At 41.2% G+C, this 17,499-nt stretch overlaps 1 protein-coding gene across 2 annotated transcripts; it reads right to left on the reverse strand.

Annotated features, from left to right (window-relative positions):
• Window positions 1-558: 558 nt before the first annotated feature.
• On the reverse strand, window positions 559-16,321 carry LOC135507631 (uncharacterized). Of its 2 annotated transcripts, none has more exons than XM_064927200.1 (7): window positions 15,863-16,321; window positions 14,105-14,235; window positions 10,422-10,598; window positions 5,177-5,338; window positions 4,691-4,802; window positions 4,341-4,468; window positions 559-2,878 (listed from the first exon to the last, which is right to left on the reverse strand). In XM_064927200.1, exons 1-7 carry the CDS (start codon window positions 16,122-16,124, stop codon window positions 1,859-1,861), a joined length of 1,992 nt encoding a protein of 663 aa, XP_064783272.1. In that variant the 5' UTR covers window positions 16,125-16,321; the 3' UTR covers window positions 559-1,858. The 2 variants fall into 2 exon arrangements, with proteins under 2 accessions (XP_064783272.1, XP_064783273.1); XM_064927201.1 differs by lacking the exon at window positions 559-2,878 and adding an exon at window positions 3,103-3,703.
• Between the last annotated feature and the right edge of the window lie 1,178 nt (window positions 16,322-17,499).

The raw sequence follows: 17,499 nt of genomic DNA on the forward strand, positions 1-17,499 counted from the left end.
TGACAATATCTCATAATGGCAAAGTGAAAACATTTTTTAGAAGTGTTTGCAAATGTATTAATAAAATACTGAAATATTTAATTTACATAAGTATTCACACCCTTGAGTCAATGTGTTAGGATCACCTTTGGTAGTGATTACAGCTGTGAGTCTTTCTGAGTACATCTCTAAGAGCTTTGCACACCTGGATTGTGCAACATTTGACCATTATTATTTTCAAAATTCTTCAAGCTCTGTCAGATTGGTTGTTGATCATTTCTAGACAACTATTTTCAGGTCTTGCCTGATTTTCAAGTAGATTTAAGTCAAAACTGTAACTCGACCACTCAGGAACATTCACTGTCTTCTTGGTAATCAACTTCAGTGTAGATTTGGCCTCATGTTTTGGGTTATTGTCCTGCTGAAATGTGAATTAATCTCTGTGTCTGGTGGAAAGCAGACTGAACTAGGGTTTTTCCTGTGCTTAGCTCCATTCTTTTTTTTTATCCTGAAAAACTCCCCAGTCCTTAATGATTCCAAGCATACTCATAACATGATGCAGCAACCATTATGCTTGAAAATATGGAGAGTGGTACTCAGTAAGGTGTTTTATTGGATTTGCCCCCAACACAACATGTGAATTGCTTTGCCACATTTGCAAACAGGATGCATGTTTCGGAATAGTTTTATTCTGTACAGGCTTCCTTCTTTCACTTTGTTAATTAGGTTGGTATTGTGGAGTAACTACAGTGGTGTTGATCCATCTTCAGTTCTCCTATCACAACCATTACACTTTAACATTACACTTTAACATTACACTTTAACTTTAACTGTTTTCATGTTACCATTGGCCTCATCCCTGAGCGGTTTCCTTCTTCTCCGGCAACTGAGTTAGGAAGGACGCCTGTATCTTTGTAGTGACTGGGTGTACTGATAAACCATCCAAAATGTAATTAATAAATTCACCATGCACAAATGGATATTCAATGGCTGCTTTTTAAAAATCCATCTACCAACAGGTGCCCTTCATTGTGAGGCATTGGAACATCTCCCTGGTGTTTGTGTGTGAATCTGTGTTTGAAATTCACAGCTCAACTGAAGGACCTTACAAGTAATTATATGTGTGGGGTACAGAGATGAGGTAGTCATTGAAAAATCATGCTAATCACTATTATTGAACACAGAATGAGTCCATAAAACTTGTGATTTGTTAAATACAGTTTAACTCCTGAACTTACAGTACTTAGACTTGCCATAATAGATGGCATGAATACTCATTGACTTAAAAGACAATTGTGAAAAACACATTTCCACTTTGACAATGAATCAATTTGAATACATTTTTAAAATGTAGGCTGTAACAGAACAAAATGTGGAAAAAGTCCAGGGGTGTGAATACTTTCTGAAGGCACAAAGTACTTTGAGGAAAAATGTACTTCCTATAACTGTGTTGTGGTTGTCTTACCCAGCTTTCTTAAGATGAATGCACTAATTTTAAGTCTTGTAATTGACAAAAATGTTAGTGTAATGTCTCAAAAGAAAATCTGCATGAACTTGATAAAATAGGCATTTGTGAAATTCATATAGCCTACACAGTACAAAAATCAATACGTAATAGTATTTTTCAGCTTATATATCACACAATGTCTGGATGCAGTAGTTTACCCAGGAATAATATTTTCTGCTGACGATGAAAATTAATCTTTGTCTTTAATGCAGGGTTTGGTCTAAACTTCAGAAGCTATCGAGGGGAATGGTTACTTTCTATGTTATAGAGTGGAATTGTTTTTCTGGCAAACAGCCTTTCTCCAGTGTGGTCCTTCAGGTGCATCTTCAGCTGGTTTTGGTGGGAGAATCTGTTCTCACACTGGGGGCAGCTTTAGGGTTTCTCCCCTGTGTGGACTCTCTGGTGCCTCTTCAGGTTGGACGAGTGGGAGAAGCGCATATGACACTGGGTACAGCTGAAAGGTTTCTTCCCATTGTGAACACTCCTATGTCTGATAAGGTTACTCCGGAAGGAGAAGCTCTTGTAACATAGTTTACACTTGAAAGGTCTCTCCTTGGTGTGAACGGTCTGGTGCTCCTTCACATAGTTTGCCTCAGAGAAGCACTTCCCACACGTGGGGCAGGCATACGGCTTGTCGGCGTCTGTCTTAATGCTCTGCCTCCCACGCTGTGACCCAATGACACCAGAGGAGGTAGAAGCGGGAGCCACCACCCTCAGGTGGTTAATATTTGAGCACCCTCCTTGACCTCTAGCCATTGTTTGGGTGTTGTTTGGATGGTGCCCTGTGTTATAGGTTAAGTACATCTTGTGGTGAACGCCCATCCTGACCCTGTCTGTATTGGTGGGGTAACCATGAGGTACCTGAGGAAGGCTTGACCCAGGCCTTCTATGGACCCATTCACCAGGTATTAGATGAGACCCTGAAGGAGAAGACAGACTTCCTGTTAGACTCCCACCAGGGGGGTCTCCCACTACTCTCAGTAAAGGCTGAAGCCCAGGGTGACCTGCTCTGTTCTTTATGGATACTGTGGTGTTTGTATCATAGGAACAGGAGGGTCTGTCTCTATCAACCCCAGGCCCTGCTTCATCCCTGCAATGAGACTGTAAAGAGAAGGGCCTGGGCTGCAGACTGGATCCCTGACTGGAGCCTCTGTCTATCTGATGACCACCAGGACTGAGGTTGTTCAGTCCACCTGTCCACTGGTTGTGTTCTGTGGTGTGGAGGAGTCTCTGTCCCTCGTGGTTGGGTCCTGGTTCCGACTTGGGATGGAAGAGTGAAGGCTCCTGATCCAGGGTCCAGATCCGGGTCCAGGGTTTGTGACCAGCCCTTTCACAGGTCCAGTCTCTCCCGCCATCAACACTGGATATCAGCAGGTCCTCATGGACTGCAGACTGTAATAACAAATTGAACAGAAAAGCATTAAGGTTTATATAAGAAACTCTTTGCTGTACACACAGAAACATGACATGATATTATAAAACCACAGTCAAGCCCATCTCTAACAGTAATTCAAGTACCTAACAATATGTAGCGATTGGAGTTTATTATCAAACATTTCCATTTGTGTTGATTCAAGAATTAAATATAATGTTTTGTTTCGACTGAGATAAAGGAAACTCAGTCCCTGCAATTATTTAAAAGGATTGTCAGCACAGTCAAGTAGACAAGAAGAATAACTTTTCTCACTATGGTAATATACATTTTTTTTGTAAATATGGCACCCTCGCATTGATAAAATGACATTTTGAGGACTTCGGAAAATGTTCAACATTACATTACATACACAGCTTCACTTTTTCATGTCAAGTAAACAAATTAAGGCACTATCCTTACCTCACTATAAAACACAAGCATCAACCTAAAGGGTCAACATTTGTCACTCTTCCTCAGTGAAGCATTGCAAGACACCATCACACCAACCACCACCATATCATCTACTCTGTCTCATCATACTCATTCTTTCCTCAGTTCACCTCATCCAGTTCCTTATACATCCAAAACCAGCAGAATTAACTACAAACTAACTAACTAGTACTACATGGAAAGATGTGGACTGTGGTGTGAGGGGATGACACAGGCTGGCCTCGTAGGAGACTGTTGCTGATTACTGCCCAGGTGTGGTGGCCTCCAGGCACTTATTGCTGCCGATGCATCACCCAGATGGAGGCTACACATTCGGTGATGGAGGTTCCAGCCTACCTACAGAGGAGGAGGACCTGTGAACCGTAGAGACAGAGGTGATTGATGAAAAGCTCCAGGCTTGTCTGACTGATGTGTCTCCCTCCCTGGCTGTACCATCGACGCCACCTCCAATCAAGCTACTCCTTTACTGAACTGCATCATCATCCAGCTGTGGAAGACCCTCTCCCATGAACTGCCAGCTCCCTGAATTTGTTGTAGTTTGTTTTTTAAAAGAGACTGACATTCTGTATGAAAAGCGCTTTTTAAAATAAAGAAATACATTTATTATTATTACTACATATCAGCATACATTAATTATTTTCTGCTGGTGTATCCTGAGTAGATCCTCTCTGTGTTGTTGCAGGGTCCATGTTCCAGTTTATAGATCCTATAGAAGGCAGGCTGAAGGCAGCACCTGTTAGGGGGTTAACCTGAGGTGCCGTCAGTCTCTCTGAATCACAACAATAGGAGCAGGATGGAGCATCGCTAGCAGAGTCTGTGTCTGTTCTCTCCAGCCGTATACGGACACCTCCCAGTCCCTGCAGACCAAATCTATGCCTCGCCCTGGGCTCAGCCAGTCTGTTCTAGTGGATATGTTGTTTTGTGCTTCTGGATCTGGTTAACAGTGTTGTTCACCAGCCCAGAGTTGAGGATGCTGTCCCATCCACTGACCTCCACTATGTCACCTCTGGTCAAGCCCTGCTCGGTGACGTTATCGCCTGGGCCCATAGCTGCACCCATCTGGGTCTGGGAATCCAAGATGGCCGCCCAGTCTCCTCTGTTACACTCCAGCCAACCACCTGCAGGAAGAGGTTATAAAATAGACTTTACAAACATGGAAGAGGACTCTACATGTGGAGTTTTTTTGTTGTCAATTACCTGGTCCAGTTCATACATGATAATGTGTGTTTGTGTATGTAAACATAAGTTGTATTGATTTCAAAAATAGCCAAGCGGTTCATCTATTCTCATTGACGATATTGTATATTACTGTATGGAGGCTATATGTATTTCTCTCTTACCTTGCTCCCCCATCTTTAGTCCACTCAGGAGGTCAATGCTCTCTGGTCCGTCTTCTATTGTCTCCTCTTTGACCAGCAGCAGATCAGGCTTCCCTTCCTCCATGTCTACTGACTGTAAGAGATACAGAGTGAGAGGATGTTGGATCAAGAAATCTGATGAGTACCTTGCTATGGAGCATCTTCTGATTGGCCAATGAGGGATTGCTATGAGTACTATGCAAACGTGTTAGTTCATTTGATTACTTGACACTCTTTAATGGTTTGATAATTCAAAGGCATGGTCCCACACTTGAGACAACATGTATGAAGACCTAGGCCCGTATCCACAAAGCCTCTCAGAGTAGGAGTGCTGATCTAGGATCTTGCCATATAATCTTATTCATTATGATCTAAAAGGATCCTAGATCAGCACTCCTACTCTGAGAGGCTTTGTGGATACGGGCCCTGACCTAATACCATTCAGACAGTAGTTCACAGTGGGCTCACCTCAGTGAGACTGTGTGTGGTCCTGTGCTGCTCAGCTGGTTCCTCTGCCGGTTCAGGAGGAGGTGTATTCTGCTTGTCCTCCATGACCATGGTCCACTCAGGGTTCCCCAGACCCTCCTCACACCCCTCCTCCTTCCCCAGCAGCACCTTCGGACCCTCCTCCTGGAAGAAAGAGGTGGTACAAATTACACAGACATTGGTGTATGGGTTTGTTCACCTGCACCAGCAAGCAATTGCTAATAACCCACCCCATCCTCCTGACCATGTGTAATTGAGTGAAAATCAGAGGCCACGCACCCAACCATAACACGTAAATATAGAAAATGCGTTGTAGGCTACAATCAGAGATGGCAACAAAAAAAATTGACAGGGGGTGTTTTTGTTTTTTGCCTGATTCTGCTTATAATTTCCTACATTGTGGTGTGCTATTTGTTAGTCAACTTATCTGTAATTATACAAAATAATATAAAACGCAAAGTGCAACAATTTCAAAGATTTTGCTTAGTTACAGTTCATATAAGGAAATTAGTCAACTGAAATAAATTGGGCCCTAATCTATGGATTTCACATGACGGCAGGGGCGCAGGGCCTTGGAAGGCATAGGCCCACCCACATGGTAGCCAGTCCCAGCCAATCAGAATGAGTCCCCCCCCGGTGGTCTGAGGTTGTGAGGCTGGTTGGACTTACTGCCAAATTCTCTAAAACAACAGAGGTGGCTTATGGTAGAGAAATTAATATAAAATTATCTGGCAACAGCAAATTGCACTCTCCCTCAAAACATGAGACCTCTGTGGCATTGTGTTGTGTGATAAAACTGCACATTTTAGTGGCCTTTTATTGTGCCCAGCACAAGGTGCACCTGTGTACTGATCATGTTGTTTAATCAGCTTCTTGATATGCCACTTCTGTCAGGTGGATGGATTATCTTGGCAAATGCGAAATGATCACTAAGAGGGATGTAAACAAATTTGTAAACAAAATTTGAGTTAAATAATATTTTGTACTTATGAAACATTTCTGGGAGTTTTAATTCCAGCTCATGAAACATGGGACCAACACTTTATTTGTTGCGTTTATATTTTCTTCAGTGTAGATACAGTACATGAGGCTTCTCTTCTGTCATTACATGTTGCCTTAGAAGACTAAATAAACCCTTGCTCACCAGAATGTCACAAATCGATAGAACCAATGCTTCAATCTAATTGACATTGGTGAAGTTCTCTGTCATCTCTGTTTTTTTCACAAGCCGTTTAGGGACTGGGGAGAAAATGCAATAAAAAATTAAAAATGGGAATGAATTTCTCAGCAAAATTTCCAAATGACATTAGTTTGACCGGTTGTAAGGAAATTGAAAGCTGTGACAACGACCCAAGAAGTTTCTGATAAGATTTCAGTTTGGCTTGGTTGCCTATTTTATGTGATTGAAATACTATCAGCTTTTATGATGCTGAAAAAGATAGCACCTCTACAGACAGTATCGAACTGCGCATTTGTATTCTCTCAAGATGCTGAAAGAAATTTGTATTCAATCCTGTTTCGAAGTCAAATTATTAGACCCCTTGACTTGTTCCACGTTTTGTTACGTTACAGCCCTATTCTAAAAGGTATTAAATACATACAAATCCGTAGCAATCTACACACAATATCCCATAATGACAATGCAAAAACAGTTAATAAATAGTTTAAAAGCAGATACCTTATTTACATAAAGTACCAGTCAAAAGTTTGGACACACCACATTCTAGGGTTTTTCTTTACATTTACTATTTTCTACATTGTAGAATAATAGTGAAGACATCAGAAAATAGTAAAAATAAAGAAGAATTGTTACGCCCTCTTCCAAATGGTGGCTATAAATGCAGAGGATGCGCACAGTGCAACAATATGATGAAGCGACGGATTATCCAGTCGCAGTACATTTTAATGACATTTCTACCTTTAGATTTTGTGGTATAGATAAAGTTAAGATTTCAGACAGGGTTGGTGATATCAATACTACTCTGAGTAAAAGAGAATGTTTGGGGATTTTCACCCTCCAGACATTATTTCCTAAAGGACTTTAATGATTAAATGCCTATGTATGGTATGTTGAGAATTTGAACGTGAATTAATTAATTTAAGATAGGGACATAATTTTTCGTACGACGTCCTCAACGATTAATGCAAACTTGCTATGTCCTCATAGTGGTTTTATAGACGTTTTTAATACATCTAATTTGCACACTTTACTCAAATATTTATGAAATGCATATTGTTATCTTTCGTAGCACTTATTTGTTTTTCCTTCCCCTCCAACCCCTTTCGATGAGTGGAACGGATGTGGGCGGGGCTAGGTCTACATAAGGGTGCCAATTTTTTTTTTTAACTCACAAAAGCTCTGACGAAGGCTGTGAGGCCGATACGTAAGATTATTAAAGATCAGTGATACTATCAAGAGCAGTGTGCGGTTTCCGTTTTCCTTCATCTTGTTCAACTGTTACCATGCACCTGCAAAAAAAGAGTGCCTTTTGAATTTTGTACTTCGAAGAATCCAAGATGCTCAGAGACAGGATTGTGACGAGGCACAGATCTGGGGAAGGGTACCAAAACATTTCTGTAGCATTGAAGATCCCCAAGAACACAGTGGCCATCATTCTTAAATGGAAGAAGTTTGGCCAGATTGCTTAGTTTAGTTCCAAACTAAGCAATCGGGGGAGAAAAGCCTTGGTCAGGGAGGTGACCAAGAACCCAATAGTCACTCTGACTGAGCTCTAGAGTTCCTATGTGGAGAAACTTCCAGAAGGACATCTTTGCAGTACTCCACCAATCAGGCCTTTATGGTAGAGTGGCCAGACGGAAGCCACTCCTCAGTAAAAGGCACATGACAGCCCACTTGGAGTTTGCCAAAAGGCACCTAAAGGACTCTGACCATGAGAAACAAGATTCTCTGGTCTGATGAAACCAAGATTGAACTCTTCGGCCTGAATGCCAAGTCTAGAGGAAACCTGGCACCATCCCTACGGTGAAGCATGGTGGTTACAACATAATGCGGTGGAGATGTTTTTCAGCAGCAGGGACTGGGAGACTAGTCAGTATTGAGGCAAAGATGAACGGAGCAATGTACAGAGTGATCCTTGATGAAAACCTGCTCCAGAGCACTCAGGACTTCAGACTCGGGCTTCTTAAACTTGATTTAAATGAGAATGACAGCCCGATAACACATTTCTATGTGAATTTGGTGTGTAGGCTAAAACTTGGGCTTATGCACTAAAGCCACTAAAGGTTTTTCTTTCATTATTTTAGGCTAAATGTACCCTATAGATATAAATGACACAATAATTAACATTTATGGATTTTTTTAAAGCTATCGTTTCTCTTTATTCAATCCGCTCGCCACCAACCACACAATATTCCATGACCCTTAAACATTCCCTGCAGATATAACCATAGGGGAACTGCTCAGTGAGTCAAGCCGCGCATCACTAACAGACATACATACACTCCCTCAGGTACGTACACACGCACACACAGATAAACACACTTTCAACATGGAGTGTTTACCCATCCCCACTAGGTTTGAGTCTTATACTGTAGTTAGAGAATGACTTCATTGTTGTTAAACCCATCATGGTGGACATAAATATGTTGTGGGTAAAAATAAGTCAGCTATGATAAGTCAAGTCGTTAGACAAACCTGACTAAACTATTTTGACGTGTACAGTAGGTGTTTGTTAGTGTGTGGGCATGTGTAGGTATATTTAGTAAGTGTATATTGGTTATAAATATCTGTAGAATAGGGTGAGATCAGATGTGATGTATACTAAAGAGAGTCTCAATGAAAGTCTTAGAACGATAAGTCCCATTTTGTGTTTATTAAAACATGAACACGTTTTAAATGACACTATATGAAATCCACACACACATCATGTCTCAACTAAAAATCTGCATGGACTTGATAAATAAACTGCATTAATATACCCATTAAAAGTGTCTTGGAAAACATTTAAGTAGTTAAATGAAAGTAATGAAACAGGCATTTGTGAACATCATATATCCTACACAGTACAAACACAATATGCAACATACTTTTTAGGCTTATTATCACACAATGTCTGGATAAAATATTCTACTCAGATATATTCAAATCTGTTACTGTCATTAATCCAAATGCATCTGTGGATCTTTTCTGTTCAGAACAAGGAAAATTAATATTTGTCTTTAACGCAGGGTTTGATCTAAACATCAGAGGCAATGGAATCAAAGGGTTACTTTCTATGTTATAGAGTGATTTTTTTTTTCTGCTGGTGTATCCTGAGATAGCTCCTCTCTGAGAACCTCTTCCCGCAGTGCGTACAGGCGAACGGCCTCTCTCCCATGTGGACCTTTAGGTGCATCTTCAGCTGGTGGGAGGACTTCTCACACTGGGGGCAGCTGTAAGATTCTCCCCTGTGTGGACCCTCTGGTGCCTCTTCAGGTTGAACGAGTGTGAGAAACTAGCATGGCACACGTGGCAGACGAACGGTTTCTCCCCAGTGTGGACCCTCTGGTGCCTCTTCAGTGTGCCAGCCTCTGCGAAGCGCATGTGACACTGGGTACAGCTGAAGGGTTTCTCCCCTGTGTGGACCCTCTGGTGGATCTCCACCTTCTGGGGGCTGCTGAAGCCTTTGTTACAGAACATGCAGAGGAAACGTTTCTTTTTACTACCGCCAGATGTTGCTCCCCTGAGCGTGTGTAAAGGGGAATGGGTCGCGACATTTAGATTTGTCTCTAAGCTTTCCCTGTAATCTAAGATATCTCTGCCCTGTGAGTATCCGTCTCCTAGGTGACTATCTGCATTCCATGTGGGAGGAGCGTCACCCTCTACTTTCACAGCCACCTCATCTACGACTATAACCTCCCCTTTCTCATCTAGGCACCCTTCAGAGTATACACTACTACTATACCGGTTCATGTCCCCTCTAGACAGATCAGTCTGTGTTTCTAAACCCAAGGATATGTTGGCAGGGTCCATCTCTGTAGTGTAAGAACAAGACGGATCATTGCCAGTCTCAAACTCGTCACCTGAGTCCAGATGGGAATTAACTGTCCCCGAGTCACCGTAAAGTAAATACTCTGAGGCAGGAGCAGGAGGACAGCCCAGTCTCCCCAACCCCAGTCTCTCTGGGTCTGACTTGAGGTCAGATCCTGTGTGTAAGAGCCTTTGTGTTACAGTTAAATTCTCTGTGTTCGTCTCTGTCTTGAGGACGCCGTTCGGCTTTCCACTGACCTCCGCAATGCTGTGTCGGGCCCTGGGCTGGGGTTTGGCGGTGAGGTCCTCCGTGTATTCAGGAGGTGCCGCTGCTCCAGCCTGGATGTCTCTGCTGTGTTGTGGATCCTCTCCTTCAGTCCTCTCCTGCTTGACCAGAGACGATCCTCCAGGACCTGCAACTTCTGCATCTTCAGACTGACAAGAAGAAGGAGTTTATTAAAGGTACATGAGTAGAATTGATAACAATGTCATAGCAGTGGGGGAAAAGGTTGAATTCTTATCCAAAATTAAGGAAAATAAAATGATGCTGACACCATCTAAAATATAATTTATTCCTCCAGAAATTTGCCCCAATAACATATTTTGTAAAATTAGTTGTTAAAATGATTTTAGGGCTGACCCCATTTAGTCAACTGTTAGATTGTTTGGTGGATCTGATCAATTGTCTGGTAAATAGGCTGTTGGTCAACCGAGATTTCTTTAGTCGAGCAGTCTAAATGTAGAGGGTTTTTTCATGGTGCACAAGACACTTGTCTGATTCGCACCTGTTTCACTTTTTTTCTGAGGTCTTGGCTGATTTCTTTTTATTTTCCCATCATGTCAAGCAGAGGCACTGAGCTTGAAGGTAGGCCTTGAAATACATCCACAGGTACACCTCCAATTGACTCTAATAATGTCAATTAGCCTATCAGAAGCTTCTAAAGCCATGACATCATTTTCTGGAATTTTCCAAGCTCTTTAAAGGCACTTCTGACCCACTGGAATTATGATACAGTGAAATAATCTGTCTATGAACAATGTTGGAAAACATTACTTGTGTCATGCACAAAGTAGATGTCCTAACCGACTTGCCAAAACTATAGTTCGTTAACAAGACATTTGTGGAGTGGTTGAAAAACAAGTTTTAATGACTACAACCTAAGTGTATGTAAACTTTCAACTTCAACTGTATGTAAAAAATAATGGTGCAACACTAAAAAATCTAATATTTTATAACAAATGTACTCTCTCCGTGTTGGATAAGGTCGCTGTCGACATAATCTTCAGTGCGCTGTAGAATTGGCGCCTTTCCCTATGTTGTTATGTGCATAATAGCAAAGTTGACCAGCATATTGGGATTGAGAACCCATGCGGCGGAGGCAGGAGCAGCAGAGACGAGGAAACATCCCTTGTCTTAAGCCTAATTGTCTAAGAAAGTTGAGGAGAGAGGAAACCTCAATTTAATTAGGTCTATAATCAATCGCTGTTAAATGTGCCTGGCTTTATAAATCATCCATATATCTACAGAAATAAGACAGATTTTGCTTCTGTTGCCGGTTTGAGTGTTTGTATAATAGCCTACTGATTCCTTTGGCACCACGCCTCGTGCAACGGCAAAATGTTGCATAAAGCAATTTCACAGATTCGGCTGTTTTTAATCTTTGCTATGCTGTAATAAAAGCTTCCAAAAATGTTTTCGTTATAACAGACTGGTATTACTTATAATGTATTTAGTGTTGTTTATACTGTTCCAAACAGGCAGAAAAAAAATATTGTAATCTAACAACACCTGTTTGTCCCATAATATGCATGCAGCTCTCGCTCCTATACCCTACATTTTCTTGATCTTCAAATTGTTATTATTACATTTAATATTATGATCATCATTATTATACGTAATGATATTATCATTTGTAGGCTTTGTATAGTAGCCTTGTATAATCACCATCGAGCTATAGGCTATTTCAATATATAGGCTACTATATGAATCAATCAATGATTCCTTTGTTCAAATTAAATAATTAGCCTAAACAATAAATAAACCGCAATTCATGAATGCATGCAACTGTTTTTAGTCTGCTGTAATAAAGGCTTTATAAATCATTAGTATTGTTATTTAGTAATGTTTATTAATGAATGTTTATGTAATTGAACAACACCTGTTTAGCACACAATATTTACGCAACGCTTGCTCCAAGATCCTCATTTTTCTTGATCCCCAGTCGTTTCCACAACTAGGTCAAATGTCTTCCACAGATCTTACTTCCCCTTTACCTCCTAAGAAACCAGTAAACATTCACCCATTTCAAGTTTATTTTTCACGTCCTCCACATCCATTTTGCTGTCACGTGTTACTGTGTTCATAGTTTGTTATAACCAATTTATTGACGTCATTATGATAGGCTATAGGTCAGGCCATATTGGTCGCATGCGATGCTTACATGTTTCACGTAAAGAGAGCAAGGGTTGAGGGAATGTTTTTCCTAAACAAATTAGGGATTTCGGTAAAATAACTTTTCAGTAAGAAACGAAATGCCTGAAATGAGTTCGCAGCATCAGCACGGACACTGCAATAAACACATGCTGTGCTGTGGTACCTTTTCACTGCAATAGGGAGGAAAGCGAGACAATGTAAGCCAGTCACACAGGCACTCGCTGTCATTTTGTTTAGCACAGTGATCATCGGGCTCTTAAGTAATTTGTGTGTCTTAATTATTTAATCAAACAGTGTGCTTAAAGTATTAGACAAGCTCAGTAGTTAATTTTATTCAAATGCATGTCTGTCTATTTTTGGAAAAACAGGTTTCAACATTTCAACCAATTGATTGGTCGAAATAACAGGACGACTCTCGGGTTGACACATTTTTTTATTTGAACATAAATATAGCCTATGCATTGTCCATGTTATCAAATGTGCTATTAGTAATAAGCATTATCACCTGAAGCCCAACTGATGGAGCATAGTGGCTATAAACAAATAGGCTGAAGCACAGGGTTGCCTTTCTGCATTTACCCTATTGGGCTAATCATTAGCTAGATCCCAAATATGATCTTTTAACTAGTTAGCATCCTATTGCTGAATTTTGTATCCTCAAAAACTTGAATAAACACAGCGAATATGATGTAGCCCCCCCCCCCCCAGAAACCATTTCATATCACCATTTCACCCACAACACTTTCCCTGGTTGCCACTACTCTTGCTCAACTAAATATATTATCCGTCTCATCACAATGGTTTTTAAGTCACTCCCCAAAAATATTTAGAGGAAAGGTTGTGTTTTACCCCAAGTTACTATACAATTGACCCGTGTTACATTTTTCCCCACTCTCCCCGATACACTCATAGGGAATTGGAGTGGGAATAGGGAATTGGAGTGGGAATGTGCTTAACCATGCCACTGCTAAAAATGATGGGTTTAAAATGGTGCAGTTCGCTAAGGAGTTGAGAAATAAATAAAGTAGGAATGGAAAACTGGGATCCCCTATATTTAACTAAGGCCATTAAAACGGCTGTTTTCCCAGTGCTTATCAGAATTCATGTTTCCCTCCCTAAGGCACTCATAACTTGAATGCACCTTCAGAGGACTCTCTCTCTCGCATAGAACACACAACAACAAGCCAACTTGGTAAAGAGAAACTATTATATTATGGGGTTGTCATGCATTACTCGTGTTGCTTGCAGAGTAAATGTGCACTGTTCTAGAATCTTAAAAAAGTGTGCCTTGGCAGACATGTTTTTTTCAAGTTCCATATTTCTTTGCCGTGGCGCAGCGCCACAGATAAATGACTGCAGCAAAAACACTGTCAGAGAAGTCTCACAAGCTCCCCTATGGCAGATACATGTAAGCAAGTGAATAGCTGAGGGCAGCCTTACTGAAATAAATGGGCGACACTTGATTAACAAAGGAACTGTAATTTTGATGTTATACTATTACACTAACCTCTATCACGATAACGTGCTGGGTTGAGGTTGCACTCTCGTCATCAACAGTGGTTGGTTGGTCATCTCTCCATGTATTGTGTCCAGCAGCCTTCACAACCCTCCTGTGGCCTCCAGTGAGATGTCCTTCACCTGAGATTGTGATTGGGAGAAAAGAGGTGGTTAGTTAGCTACTGTTAATGTTCAACGGTATATTGTACACAATTAATAATGTCTAGAATTGGCAAAGATGTAAGGTAATACTTCTTGATATACTATTTATTGATTGATGTATTATGTTCCATGCATCACATTGTTTTCATTGGGTAAATAATATGAAGTGCAGAAAACAAGAATCTGGTTATAATATGAGTGTCTTTGGGCAAGACAACCAAGTAATCAGGGGAGTTATTGCATACTATAAAACAAACTGACCAACACCCAAGTTCCGTCAACTGGACAGTTGTAAATCATGCAGCGCCTTGTGTCACCATGTAAGTGTCTTATATCGTCTGAAAGCTTAAATTATTGTTCATATAACTGCACTGTCCAATTTACAGTAGCTATTACTGCAAAAAAAATGCCATGCTATTATTTGAGGAAAGCTCCTAACAAAACATTTTTTTTCGCCGCGATAGGTTTGATAAATTCACCCCTGAAGGTGAAATGTGGACTTACATTCTGAAATTGTGCTCCGATTTATTATCCAAAGGGCCCCAGAGATAACATGAAGTGTCGTTTTGTTCGATAAAATCCTTGTTCATATCCTAAAAAGGTCCATATAGCACGATCGATTTTGTATTTCCACTCGTTCAATTAGCAACAAAAATGAATCTGTGAAAATCTAACCCGAAACGTTGTTTCAACCAGTCAAATCATGTTCGTATGTATTCCTTAGAGATCCTAGAACGTAACGAGACTTCATTATATAATTTGGGGTGTTGTATATCCTATAGGACACCATATTTGGTCAGAGAGCAACTCCTTCATGGGACGCTACTGACGCGGGCGGACTTCACTTGAGCAACTCTAACGTTGTCAAATAAGCACCAATCGTGGTCAAACAAGGCTAGCTAGATAGCTAATGAGCTGGGCTTTACGAGAGTAAACCTTGTATCTGTCGTAAAATGTATCTATTAACCTTGTACGACAGCATGCCTTTTCCTTTTGGACAAAAATTATACAAATATTCAGAGTTATGAAGTTATGAAAACTGGTTGTTTTGCAAATGTTGAACTTATAATATGGCTACTAATACTTGGAAAGCTAAATCAAAGTCCAAGTGTACAGATTTGACGATATTCTTGCAGAAAAAAATGTAATATGAATGCAAATGTCTCCTTCACGATTTGCCCAAATGTACCACACTAAATGTCATGGAGTTCGCTCATGCTTCAAATTATCCACACATACACTGCTGCCTTCTTGTGGGCACCATCGGAATTACAACCAGAGTAATGGCTGGAACAGGGCCCTTTCTGTTGCATTTCAAAGAACAGATCTATTGTGTTACATTCTCCTACATTCAATTCAATTTTTCCTCAAACTTCAAAGTGTTTCCTTTCAAATCGTACCAAGAATATGCATATCCTTGCTTCAGGGCCTGAGCAACAGGCAGTTAGATTTGGGTATGTTATTTAGGCGTAAATTGAAAGGGGGCTATCCCTAAGACGTTTTAACCATCTATTCTACAGTATGTGTTCAACACATCTAAGGTTACACATGCGCAGAGGGGAATGGGGCAATAGGCAGCGCAACCTCGGCCTTCTGCAAAATGTACCTCTTGCCATTCCTCTGTATCGGTCGAGGATCTTGACACTACTCGGACGAATGGTCCTCTCTGCGCGCTCCCGTGCCACCTTCAGTTCCAGCAGCTGTAGTTTCCTCCGCAATGTCCTGTTTTCTTTCTGGCTTTGGGTTATTTCCAAACGAAATACTGCATAGTCGTCATCTACGAGTTTACAGATCTCTGCCACGGCTGCATTCGCTAGCACCTCCAAGACGGAGGCTATTTGAGTATGAAAAACAATACAGTTAGCCATTGTTAGCAGCTAGCTAGCCTTACCTAGAACATCTAGCAACAAAGTCCTGTCTCCAACGCGAAATAAACACTACCCGAGGTAAGTATGTAATGCTGTGCAGTTAAGCATATTTTGAGTTCAAAGGTGTTAATAAACGTCTAAATAACAATGCTAACAACGCTATGGTGATAAATGTTTTTGGTAACTGCTCACTTCCGTTTACACCGAAGAGAAAGGATCTTATTGGTTGGCGTCATAGCTCAAAGGCTGGTAACTGAAAAAGGTGTGCGCTTTGTTTTTTGAAATACGGTACTGCTTATTACGTTACATATCAAATCTCCTATTCATGATCACTATCTTTCAAGTTCAGAGCAGACTTGTTAAGAACGAACAGTATGATAAAATATAATATGACCCTATTCCATCTACTCAGTAAGGTAAATATTTAAGTGCTTGTTCTAGTCAAGGCTTACTGTCGCTGTTTGAAATGATAAGTTAACAAAGGGTTTATGAGGGGTATGCAGTTAATTACCCTCTTACGACAAGACACTTCACATGATAACTATAATATTTCCGGTAAAGAATTGTTCCCAGAGGTGCATACATCTACAATTTCTCCCCATTGTGGTCACTCCTATGTCTGGTAAGGTTACTCCGAAAGGAGAAGCTCTTGTAACACAGTTTGCAACTTTAAGGGCCTCTCCTTGGTGAGAACGGTCTGGTATGCCTTCACATAGTTCGCATTAGTGACGCGCTGTACAGGTGGGGCAGGTGTTCGGCTTGTCCGCGTCCGCCCTAATACTCGGCCTCCCACGTTGTGACCGAGTGACATCAGAGAAGGTAGAAGCAGGAGCAAGCACCCTTGGGTGGAAAAACCCATTCACCAGGCATTAGACAGACTTCCTGTTAGACTTCCACCAGGGGGGTCTTCCACTACACTCTGTAAAGGCTGAAGCCCAGGGTGACCTGCTCTGTTCATCATGGATACTGTGGTGTTTGTATCATAGGAACAGGAGGGTCCATCTCTATTAGCTCCAGGCCCTGCTTCATCCCTGCACTGAGACTGTGAAGAGAAGGGCCTGGACTGCAGACTGGATCCCTGACTGGAGCCTCGGTCTCTCTGATGACCACCAGGACTGAGGTTGTTCAATCCACCTGTCCACTGGTTGTGTTCTATGTAGTGGTTGTGGTGGAGTCTCTGTCCCTCGTGGTTGGGGCCTTTGTTCTGACTCGGGAAGGAAGAGCGACAGCTCCTGATCCATGATCCTGACCAGACACTTCATAGGCTCAGTCGCCAGTAACACCGGATCGGCAGGTCTTCATTGACTACAGACTGCAAACAACGATTGTACCAAAAAGCAGAAAACTTAATTGAAAAACTCTTTCCTGTATACAC

Source organism: Oncorhynchus masou, chromosome 21, assembly GCF_036934945.1.
Source record: "Oncorhynchus masou masou isolate Uvic2021 chromosome 21, UVic_Omas_1.1, whole genome shotgun sequence".
In the NCBI taxonomy this organism is placed as follows: Eukaryota; Metazoa; Chordata; class Actinopteri; order Salmoniformes; family Salmonidae; genus Oncorhynchus; species Oncorhynchus masou.

What these genes read in the sequence shown, in the direction of transcription:
- LOC135507631 (XM_064927200.1), bottom strand. Translation starts at nt 16,124, where the DNA reads ATGGCTAACTGTATTGTTTTTCATACTCAAATAGCCTCCGTCTTGGAG. An exon ending in ATACAGAGGAATGGCAAGAG is followed by an intron (nt 14,236 to 15,862) that starts GTACATTTTGCA and finishes TCACAATCTCAG; the next exon opens with GTGAAGGACATCTCACTGGA. An exon ending in CCCGACACAGCATTGCGGAG is followed by an intron (nt 5,339 to 10,421) that starts GTCAGTGGAAAG and finishes TCTTTCTTCCAG; the next exon opens with GAGGAGGGTCCGAAGGTGCT.